The 12,125-nt window shown below is 57.4% G+C and overlaps 1 protein-coding gene across 1 annotated transcript in view; it reads left to right on the top strand.

Annotated features, from left to right (window-relative positions):
* LOC144934881 (plexin-A1-like) overlaps positions 1 to 12,125 on the top strand; it is a 133,856-nt gene that overhangs the window by 57,546 nt on the left and 64,185 nt on the right. The window contains exon 5 of the mRNA XM_078861137.1: positions 11,868 to 11,968. Within this exon, the coding sequence (XP_078717263.1) occupies positions 11,868 to 11,968 (101 nt within the window). The remainder of the gene's footprint in view (positions 1 to 11,867; positions 11,969 to 12,125) is intronic.

A 12,125-nucleotide genomic window follows, 5' to 3' on the forward strand; every position in this document is an offset into this window, starting at 1 on the left:
GGACGTTCCATCCTATCGTTCCGTCCCATCGTTCCATCCCATCGTTCCATCCCATCGTTCCATCCAATCGCGCGACACAAAAGCTGGGGAGAAAGACAACGAAACTAATCACATTGTTTCCCGGTCTTTGTCCGTCACGGGTGCATGGCAGACACAAGCAGATCGTGTCATTATTCATTCTATTTAGCCGTTTAACATTTGTCTAACACGCCCCCCCCCCCAACCTCCTTATGTCTGCTGTGACTCAAACCTCCGCGCAGCAGCCAACACAACCGCCACCACCACCACCACAACAACCACCACCGAGCGAGCTCCCCAGGGGCGCCCTTGGGCACGTGACCCTGTGTTAGACGAGGAGCCGTATTCACGCTGCACACTCAAGCGTGCCGCCGCGTCCGGTGGCACAAAGGAGTGCCAGCGCGGGATTCCACGCTCTCCTGCTCACTCTCGCTTTCTCGTTCCCTTGCTCGCTCACCGGCCTCTGAAGGGACGGGGTGGTCAGGGGTCGTGGTGAAGTTTGAAAGGCTCGTGTTCAGGGGTGGCCGGGTGAGGTCAGAGGTCAGAGACACTGAGCCGGCTCCGCTGGGAAACCTGGGCTCCAATCCGGGTTTTGGCCTCCCAACCACAGTGATGACACCGGGGCTCTGTGGCGCCAGACTTGTGTGGAGACCCATAGACTTCGACAGAGACGCGGCCTCACGTAGACATCCGTAGACTTGTGTAGACCCGAGTCGAGTTTGTTTGTGTCGCTAGGTGAGAACTCAAGAGAATAGAGGAATCTCTTTTGGCAAGAGTGACCCATAGACTTATATAGACACCCATAGATAAACTCATTGACTTACATAGACACCCATAGACTCACAGAGAGACCCATAGACTTGCATAGACTGAGTTGCGATTCAACTTGGTTCTCAAACGTAACATGTTGGTGATGTCAGCCCCGGTCATCAATAACTGCTAAAGAAAACCAAGTTTAATTATAAACTTCATTTGGCAAATGTCCAGCTCTGAGACCTAAATGTTTTGGTTTGATTGACAATCAAATATAGGCACGTGAGCATATCCGTTGTGTGCCATGAGACCCGCTCAGGTGAGTTAAGAAGTCGTTACTTGATATCACCTTCCAGGGCTGGTCTCCGGCACAGCGTGGTGCACTGCCAACTGCAGTGACCCGTGGTGGGAGTGCTGGTGGCGCAGTGACTAGTGCACAGAGGCCACCACTGCGCCACAAACCCCGCCATCTCAGGTGGGAAGTGACCCGATCCTGGGTTAGCCCACTTCACCTCTCGAACTGACCAGCTGTGGTGACGTATGGCCAAACAAGCCATTGTTGCTGACGCAGCAGCGTTGGTGGGGGTGGGAGGAGTAGGGCTTCATCCAGCAGTGGATGGTCAAGGCGTTGTGAACAGAAATTACGTCGATTCCACAGTTCGTATGTAATTGTGGAAAACAAGAGTCCACCATGTTGTTGTTGTGAAACGCCCCTGTGTGTGTTGAGCGAGCGTTGGAATGATGATGGGGGGAGGGAGGGGTGCAGGGAGGGGGAGAATGGGGGAGGGGATGGACGTGTGAGCGAGCGTGGGAGGGTGGACATAAATCACGGCTGACACAGGGGTCACGGCAGGGCCTCCTCGAGACCTCGCCGGCTCCGTGAAGCCGCCACCACTACCACCACCGCAGCCACCACCACCACAGCCACCACCACCACAATCGAACCGCCGCCCATCATCCGCCACGGGGTCGCGAAGCGCAAATCCTTCGCTTGCCACGGAGACCGGCACAACCCTCCCCCCCCCCCGGTGTTCTCTCTCTACACATCCCATCAGCCGCCACGGCCTTCTGCGAGTGCGTCAGAGGGGAGCGGTAGCGTCGCGGCTAGCGCTCTGCGCGACGAGTGCGCTAATAGCTCACGTGATGATTACGTGAAGCGATCTGCGGCCTCCCCTAGCTGGACTCAACTGAGTACCTGCTGCGGTGTGCAACCATCAGCACTGGGGAGACAAAGGCGGTCGGACGTAGTGCTGACCCACCCACCCCCACGTGTGTCGTGCCAGCCTGCGTAGGTGCTCGCCAACAGCACTTGCCCTAACCGTCTAATAAGGCTACATGGGGGATCTTTGTATATGCTATGCACGTGTGCTCACACGTGTGTGTGTGTGTGCGCGTGCTTACGACGCTGCGAGGTGCTCACATCTGCAGGAATTCCTCCGGCCGCGGAGCGGAGCCCGAAGAAATATTTCAATTAAAAAAAACGCCAATTCAGCGAGATGATTGTCACCACCGCCGGGGCGTAGCCGTCAGCAGGGTCAGGTTCCCACTGTGGGAATTCTGTTTCTGCCAACACGCGATGCGTCAATTTAATGGCCCCCCGCTCCCCACTGCCACGGGCGGTGTGCGCGCGTGTGCGCACGTGTGTGTGCGTGTGTGTGTGCGTGTGTGCGCGCGTGTGAGCACGTGTGGATAAAGGTGGCGCAGTGGCCAATGAGCTGCGCTACGAGCCCCGCGACCCGAGTTCGATTCCCGCTCACGGCCAACATCAGTGACGATTATCTGAACCGATCCTTGGCCTCTCCTAGGTCGACTCAGCCTCAAACGAGTGCCTGATGCGGTGTGTCAACATCGTCACTGGGGAGACAAAGGCGGCCGGCGTGGTGTTGGCCACCCACCGCCTCGTGTGCCGTGCCGGCCTTCACAGGTGCTGCTCGCTAACAGCACTTGCTCCTACAGTCGTTTAAGGATGAATGGGGGATCTTTGTGTGTTCGGTAGTGGAGCGGTCAGTGCGCTGCGCTACGAACCCAGTGGCCCAAATTAAATTCTCGCTTACAGCCAATATCGGTGACAAATATTTGAACCCGCCCTGGGCCTCCTCTAGGACGACTCGGCTTTAAATGAGTAAATCATCAGCATTGGGGGTGACTGAAGGGGCGTTGTGGGAGCGTGGTGCTGGCCACACACCACACCTTCATAGGTGCCACTCGCTCACAACGGCACCTGCCCCACCAGCCTGGTGAAGGCTACACGTGGTGGGATCTCCGTCTTCGTGGCGAGGTGTGTTGATTTGCGAGCGCGCTGATTGGGCGCTGGCGCCCGCGTGGCCCCGGCGATGAATGAAACCGCGCGCGGTCACTCGCGCCCGGGCACATCCACGCGCGGCGCAGCGCCAGGATATTTTAATGAGACATTTGCATGATTTATGTGATGTCATTACCGCTGCTCCGCCACGCTCCCTCCCGCCCGCTCCCTCGCCCGCACCACCCTCAGCCGTACACCTGGTTACGTTGCTTAGCAACGAGCAGAGCCGGCCGCTCGTTTTACACGATGGCATTTTGTCTGATTTTGGCCCCGGGTCAGAGCCGGATAACCCCTCCTGTGGGGAAGGACTCTCTTCCCAAGAGGTCTCAGAGTAGATGTCCCAAGACGTCCTCTGCTGCTGGCCATGATGAGCCAACCGACTGCTCAGTAACAAAATAAACAAGCGGCCAATAACGCTCCGCACGGCCTTCTGAGAATGTATCGTATAAGCAGCATTTGGTTCAGACATAATTAAATACATGGACCCGTCTCGAAATTCCTTGCCTCGTTAGGAGAGCCAGACTCGCGTGCATCAATGCTGGTGACCTGCCAGATGTGTAAAGCTCGTTGGATGCAAGACTGTGATGCACAGAACAATCAGCAGCGTCCTTGTGGAGATTCTAAATAAACAAACAACCCACTTGGGACCAGTGCGAACGGGGCTGGCACCTCCGGGGGAGATGGGAGATAACAAGGGACAGAGACACAGAAATAACAACAACAGCAGCAGCAGCAGCAGCAGCTTTGCACACTTTGTATCCGCGCCGCTCTCGGAGCGCACGGCGGTCATCGCGACGCGCGGGGAAGGTTGCCGTGCCTGATGCCAACAGGGCCGGGTGATGCTTCAAATGTGGACCGTGACGCCGACACAGTGGGCAAGCTTTATAATTTTTATTTTTTAAGCGAACGACGTCGCGGGATCTTTAACGTCCAGCGCGAAGCGGGAGGCGCATGCTATTTTACGGTCGACACACCACCGCGGCAATAACCGGGGCGGCCCGCTGGATTCGAACCACGAGCCTCTCGCGACACCGCTGGGCCGCGGCCTCGCCGCCCCCCCTCCCCCCATGGACTACCGGGAGCCGCGAGTGGCCTCGCGTCGGCTCCGGACGTCGCCTGCGACCCAAGGCGATCCGGAGTCGCGGCCACCGACGGAGCGGTGGCCACGGCAAGGAATGAGGTTCGGGGGAGTTTCACGAGGAGGGCGGCCGAGGGACGCCGCTGCCAAGGAGCCCCCCCCGCCGGGGCCCAGAGGCCCCCTCGGCCTCCGCGTGGGGGGGGGGGTTTCGCCTTTCTGGCGCTAACATTCTCGGGATGACGGCGGCGGCGGTGGGCAGATTGCAGCGGAGGGGCTTTTATTATTGCTATCGCTACCTGTCAGGAAGAGGTGGTGTTATTGAATAGGAAAAAAATGTAATTAAGAGAGGGCGACGAAGTGACGGGTTTAATGGAGCATAAATCAACGTCAGCGGGGCCGCAATATCCGCACGTCACGTGACACCGCCCCTATTAGCCGCCGCTTAATTGAGGAGGGGCCGCTTCGGGGGGGGGGGGGCAAGACAGCGGCAGTGGCCATGGGAACGGGCGCGAGCAAGGGCAGGGATCAGTGGCTACTCGCCACGCTCACCACGCTCACCACACTCACCACGCTCACCACACTCACCACGCTCACCACGCTCACCACGCTCACCACACTGGCCATGCTTAGCTACGCTCACCACGGTCACCACATTTGCCATGCTGGCCATGCTGACCACGGTGACCACACTGGCCACGCTCACCACGTTGGCCACGCTCACCACACTCACCATGCTCACCACGCTCACCGCACTACGTGAGTCTATAGGTCTCTACATGAGAATATGGCTCTCTACACGAGTGTACGTCTCTGCGAGTCTGTGGGTCTTTGTGCGAGTTTGTGGGTCTCTGTGTGAGTGTGTGGGTCTCTGTGCGAGTCTGTGGGTGTCTGTGCGAGTTTGTGGGTCTCTTTGCGAGTCTGTGGGTCTCTGTGCGAGTCTGTGGGTGTCTGTGCGAGTTTGTGGGTCTCTTTGCGAGTCTGTGGGTCTCTGTGCGAGTCTCTGGGTCTCTGCGGCATCGATGAGGTCGACGGAGCCAACCAAACCTGAGCCGGTCCGCGGCCACGCGTGGCCCGCACGGCGCTGGCCCCCCCCCGTGCTTGCACACCGAGCGGGCGGCCGGTTCCTCCGCTCCTCTCCCCGTCCCGTCACGAGCTGCTGCTGCTGCTGCTGGGTGCAGCTCGGGGTACACGCCAGCGCGAACATGCGGGCAGGTGGGGGGGTGCCAGCCATCGCATCTCCCCTGCTCCACCTGTGCGCGTGTGTTTGTTTTTGTTCAAACCCAGTTGCTGACGACAGGTCCAAAGGCTCAACACATCTCGCGGCCAGCAACAAACAGCACCGAATCCAAGCTGTAAAAGATGATAGAGTGCAGCGTTTCTTGATTTGAGCAAGGTTATTGTAAACACGTGGGATTAAAAACGACGATGATGAGGGCAAGGAATTCCAGAGGGGAGCAGTGCAGTGTGGTGAGTGTGTGGGTAAGTGGGTGTGTGGGTGAGTGAGTTGGCACAGTAGGGGGCACAGGTGGTGCATCAGCCAGTCATCTCGGTCATCTCAGTCAGTCGACCCGTGGCACCTGCTGGGTCTGCCCCGTGACCTGCCAGCGGGCGTTCGACACTTCACATGGCCTCAAGGTGCACATGGCCTGGCACAAGCGTCGTGGTGACGTCACCGCCACTTAGTGGCGAATGGTGGTTGTTGTTGTGTGGGTGAGCGAGTGTGTGGGTGAGCGAGTGTGTGGGTGAGTGTGTGTGTGGGTGAGTGGGGAGCAGTAGTGTAGTGGACTAGTGGTTCGCGCTCAGCGCTACGAAGCCAGCAACCCGAGTTCGATTCCTGCCCATGGCCAACACCAGAGACGATTATTTAAATCGGTCTTGGGCTTCCTCTAGGTCTAATCAGCCTCAAATGAGTACCTGGTGTGGTGTGTAGTAAACATCGCCACTAGGGAGACAAAGGCGGTCGGGCGTGGTGCTGGCCACACACCCTCTGGTGTGCAGTCTGTGAAGGCGATACGAGGGATCTTTGTCTTTAGGTGAGTGTGTGGGCGTGCGTGAGTGAGTGAGCGAGCGAGTGCTGGTTAGCACACTACGCGCGCGAGTGTTATGTGTGCGCCTTGTTGCTGTCATGCATCGGCGCAAAGCCCGCACATTTGCATCCCATTTGTGCGGGCATGCTGAGCGACGGTGACACGGGGAGACACAGGGACACGCGGTGACACACGGTGACACACGGGGAGACAGGAACACGCGGTGGCACGCGGTGGCACGCGGTGGCACGCGGTGACACATGGGGTGTTTGTGTTTTCTGATGCGCCGTTGAGCCCGACGTTTTGACGTCTCACGACATATTCTGAAGAGGGTCCCTGGTACGAAACGTCGGACATCGTGTTGAATGACCCGCGGAACGACGGTAGACTCATGGGCGAGCTTCTCCTGCTGCACGGGAGGGGGGGGTGGAAGCGTGAGTCCCCATTTAAATCCCTGAGCCAGTGGTGGAAACTCCACATGACTATTTCATTGACCCCGGAGGGAGGGCTGAGTCGTCATCCCCCAATCAGAATTCGAACTCACTGCTGCCCGCTAGCAGCCGTTCGCTCCCCCGCCCAGCCACCAGAAGCAATCATCGCTGAACAGCGGTGGATTAACGATTCGTGCGTCGGTTTTACCTGGCCTGGGGGGGGGGGTTCACAATGGTATCTCCCAACAAATCCCACCCCCAACACAGATTGTCTCAGTGGTGCGGTCCGGTGTGACCAGGCACCCGGGTCTCAGTGCACGCGTGCGTCCGTGCTTCCCCGTGCGTCCGTGCTTCCCCGTGCGTCCGTGCGTCTGTGTGTGCATCCGTGCGTCTGTGTGCGTCTGTGTGCATCCGTGCATCCCCGTGCGTCTGTGTGCGTCTGTGTGCATCCGTGCGTCCGCTCGCCCTGCTGCTCGCGACGTCGCTCTCTCCACGGCTTTGGCCCGCGGGAGCTTGTGCGCACGTGACACTTGATATTATCACCGCCTGCCACGGCTGACAGTAATTGATAACTTCTGACTGACCTGCGCCCCCGACAATCCTCAAAACTGGTTACGTGACATACGCCCGCGCGCGCTCCACCGGCTCATTGGCGGGTGACCGCCGAGGACATTTAAACTCCGGCGCTCGCTGGCGGCGTCATGCAAGGGGGGAATTAAAAGACTCGGACGGAGCGGGAGAATGCCACTTAATCGGAAACGTGATAATTTGACGGAGATTAATCACAAGTTGGGTGGACAGGTGGAGAAGTTGGGCTCGCATCGATTTTTTTTGAGCCGTTAACGTCGTTGTGCCCCGCTGGGGGAGTGAGCTCCATGTGGGCGCTGGGGAGAATCCAATCGGGATCCGCTCCACGATGATTGGATGAATCGCCACGTTGTTTGCGGGGTTCAGGATCACATTCACGATTCGATTTATTTATTTAACCCTGAATCTATAACGGCCGCAGGGGTTCTATCAGCCAGTCACATCAATCGTCAGCATCAGCAGCAACAGCCATGGTCGCTCCACTGCTGGATTAAGGCCTTCCCATGCTGTTGCAAATTCCGCACGGTTCTGCACAACAGCACTGTAAATCTCATTCCTGCCACGCGAGTTGACCTCATCGCTCCATCTCTGCGATGGTTGTCCTCTCGAGCGTGGGGTCGGGGGCTGGCCGCGGGCGGGGTGGGGTGTGTGCGGGGGGGGTGTAGGCGATTGCACCACCGGGTTGGGAAGGATGGTGGCTGTGCCGGCCTGATCCTATTAAGGTCGCTGTAAACTAATATAAACGAGCTGTAATCGGATAACGTGTGATTTACCGGCGCACATCCTTCACAGGCCCCAGGGTTAACGCTTCGCTGATAAGGCGCAGCTGTATTTACACAGAGGCCATTATTGGGTGACACAAGGCAGGGGCAGGCGTGCCGGTCGCGTTTGGTAGGGCCGCCACCATCGCTTCAGCCGGGCTGTCTCAAAAACACTTCCCACACCGCGCCATCCCTCACCGAGAACCCTCCGGGTCGCTGGTCGACCGGAGTTTGCCGCACGTGACCAGTAGCAGCCACAGGCAGAGAGATCGGTATGCTGGATGTGGTGTGTCGAGTGCGTAAAAATGGTCACTGACCCGAAAAGACCCGGCTGAAATTAAGCTACGTGTAAATCTATGGATCTCTGCAATTCTACAAAAATCCACGCAAACCGCATTAATCGATGTGGGAGTTTGTGGGTCTCTATGTGAGTCTGTGGGTCTATATGAACCTCATGGCGGTACCCCGGGGTACCATAGTACCCCGGCTCTCGCACGATGTTCGTGATGCAGTCACTTTTAGTCTGTTGATGGTCGGCGATGCGGCAATTGACTCATCTCGACGAGCTGGGCACGATGCACCACTACGGTGCGTACCGCGCACGTTCAGGGTTTCGGCGCAATCGTCCTCGCTGCGTTTCGACATCGCGGAGTGTGGCTCCGATGTCGGATTCATTGGTACCCCAGTCGCGGAGTGAAGTACAACTCTGGGAAAAAATAGTGTCCCAGAAATAACATATTTAATTGCTTCGGCCATTTGGTGTTATTTGGTACCCCGGGGTACCGCCATAAGGATCACGTGTAAATCCAGGGCTTACTTCCTCACACAAATGTCTCCGGGTCGACGGTCGATTGCAGTATGTCGCACGTGACTCGTAGCCTCGGCTGTGAGCGATGCTGGATGTGGTCCGCTGGCTGCAGAAATATTTGTTTTCTTGGAGATGAAGGCGGCCGAGGTCGGCTGTAATTGGTCGGTTTGCGGCACGGTCCCCGATTCCCACGAACGCTTCTGCTCGGTGGACGCTCCTCGCGGAACGTTGCCGATTTCGGGCGATATCTTCGTCAACGGCAATTGGGCAAATTGCCAAGACGATGAGATGCGTCTCGGCTGCTTCGTCGCGATGGGAATCTGCCCGCGGTGATATCTCGCGGCATTTAAGCCTGAAATGTCGCCCGGGCTGGGCCGCGCATCCTCCACCCCGCGCGCCCCGGATCGACAGAGCGGCTCTTGTTGCTCTCACCGTTTTCAGCCATTCTCTATCCACCGCTGGATGGAGGTGGTGCTATTTTGGTGGAATTTACGTCTCGTGCGTGCTGTTTCATGACAATTTGTTGATCTGCAAGGGGAATATGGCCCTCTACCAATAACACAATGTAAAATTATAATAATTTACAGCCCTGGGTTTTAGATGCTAGGTGAAGGTCACGTAGGTTTTGTGACCATACTTCACTACATGGGTCAGTGCAGGTTGGGGAAAGGGAAGGTATCACCGAAACCAAGTCGGATATCACTCGTCAAAGATGTTAGTCATCACTGGGAATCGGATCGCTCGGTTCACAGTACAGCTGTGCCAACCAATGCACCACCAATCCCGCACAGTTCAATCTTTGGAAATGTCGTGAGATACCCGTAAAGCATCATGATTCATATTAATTCCTTCCTCGGCTCAATAAAGTGAGTACCACTGTCGGAAATCAACATCGATGGTCCTGTACACCGCAGTGCCTTGTGGATGTACACGGCAGTGTCTCGAGACGCGGGAGAGAAGGGGTTGGCCATACGCAGAGAAGAGGAGGGAGGTCTCGAGCCCGCAGTTGGAAGAGGGGCAGGGAGCCGACATCACGGGTGGCTGAGTTCCAGGCCGCGGGTGCAGCAGAGGAGAATGGGCGACCTCCCGCTGCGAGCGAACGTCGATGGGGGCTCGGGCCTCGTGACTCACGAGGCAGAGGGGCGACACCCGTGCCGCGACTCGCATTCTTAAAGGGTCGAGTTCAACTCCTGCCCGTGGCTGCACTGGATACATCATCTTCTTTTTGTCGTGGGAAGCCGCCGGTGCTTGTCCTATGGTGTTGACTGGTCCTCGACGTAGGAATGTGGAATTTCCACCGCTGACTAGAGACCACCACCAGCGACGGCGGCCCTCACCGCCCCGTGCTCGTTCGAGCGAGGAGAGGGTTATGAATGGCCGCGAGGCACGGGCGCTGGAACTCTCCGGCTCCGCAGGTTTCGTCCGCACTTTTGAGCCGCCCGACCACCGACACCCGATATCCAACTGACGTCAGCCTCCAAACGTGTATCCGAGATGTGTCAGAAGACAATAACACTCTCCGCTTCTTCCTCCTCCTCCTCGTCGTCTTCTTCGTCATCATGGTCACGTGCGCTGCATTTTTAAGGAAGTGGAACAGAAACAGCCAGCCTTGAAAATAAATCGATGGGAGATCAGTGTGGAGGGAAGATTTGCACGGAAGATAGCGCTGCCACTTTGTGCGTACGTGTGGAGGAGTGTGTGCGTGTGTGGCGGAGTGTGTGTGTGTTTGGAGTGTGTTGCGTGTGTGTCTTGCGTTTTGTGGGAAGGAGTGCGTGTGTGTGTGGAGGAGTGTGTAGTGTGTGCGTGTGTGTGTTGCGTTTTGTGGGAAGGAGTGCGTGTGGGAGGAGTGTGTGCGTGGGTGTATGTGTTTCGGCTACATGGAGATCTTTGTCTTTGCGCACGTGGTCGTCTCAGCCTCAGTGACTACCAAATGCGGTGTGTAAACATCGCCTCGGGTGTGGTGCTGGTCACCCCTCATGTGCCGTGACGGCGGCCTTCATAGGTGACCTCTTACTGTACGAGGTGTCCTGTGGAGTGGTTAGTGCACTACTAAATTAACCAGTTGTGGGCCTCTCCTAGGTCGACTCAGCCTTAAATGTTAACCTGGAGCCGTGTGTAAACATGAGGACAAGGCTATACGGGGGACCTTTGTATAATGTATACCGCTCTCACACCCAGGTGCTCACTCACACGTACAAAACATTACAAAGATCCACCGTACAATCTTTTGGGGCATGAGTGCTGTTAGCGAGCACCTATTAAGGCCGGCGCGGAGCACAAAGGTGGTGGGTGGCCAGCACCACGCCCGGTCGCCTTTGTCTCTTTTAGTGGCGATGTTTACACATCGCACCAGGTACTAATTTGAGGCTGAGTCGACCTGGGGGAGGCCCAGGACCGGCTTATCAGAATGCTTTCGATTTGAGTGGCTACGATGAGGCTGGGTGAGCGGAGCGCGGATGATAGGATGGGTACCTTGAGGCGGACATTCTCCGCTAATGGTCCCTTGGTATATCGCGGTGAGGCTATGCATATGTGTGTGAGTGTTTCTAAGTGTGTGGGTGCACGTGTGTGTGCGTCAAGAGGTACGAACCTGACGACCCGGTGTCGATTCCTGCTCACAGCCAACTTCGGTCACGAATATCTGAACCGGTACAGGGCCTCCCCTAGATCGACTCGGCATTAAATGAGTATCTAGTGCGGTGTGTGTATGTGTCACACATCAGCACCCCCTCGTGTGCCATGCCGGCCTTGAAAGGTGCTACTCGCGAACAGCACTTGCCCGAATAGGTTGTTGGAGTCTATTTGGGAGATCTTTGTCAATAGGTGTGTGTGTTACGTTGATGTGTTTGTGTTTGTTAATGTGCACAAACGCACGGGGAGCGGTGGCCCCGCGATGAGCTGCACCGCACTACGTCAGTGGGGATACCACCGCACCGGCCCCGCGCCTCCCCTCCGTCGACTCGGCAATCGGGGAGAGACAAAGGCGGCCGGGCGCGACGCTGCCGCACCGCGACCTTCGCACGCTGCTGGGGCCTGAGAAGGCACTCGTTGGGGAGCACTTGCCCCGTCGTCACGCCGGGGGGACCTTTGTCTGTGCGCAGGTGACGCGGGTGCCGGTGGAGCAGTGCGAGCAGTACACCAGCTGCGGGAGCTGCCTGGGCTCGGGAGACCCACACTGCGGGTGGTGCGTGCTGCACAGCAAGTAAGTGACACGCACACCGCCCCAGGTACTCATTTGAGGCTGAGTCAACCTGGGGGAGGCCCAGGATCGATTCAGATAATCGTCGCTGGTGTTGGCTGTAGAGCGGGAATCAAACTCGGGTCGCGGGATTCATAGTGCAGCGCGCTAACCGCTGCAC

The sequence above is a fragment of the Lampetra fluviatilis genome, chromosome 11 (genome assembly GCF_964198595.1).
Source record: "Lampetra fluviatilis chromosome 11, kcLamFluv1.1, whole genome shotgun sequence".
In the NCBI taxonomy this organism is placed as follows: Eukaryota; Metazoa; Chordata; class Hyperoartia; order Petromyzontiformes; family Petromyzontidae; genus Lampetra; species Lampetra fluviatilis.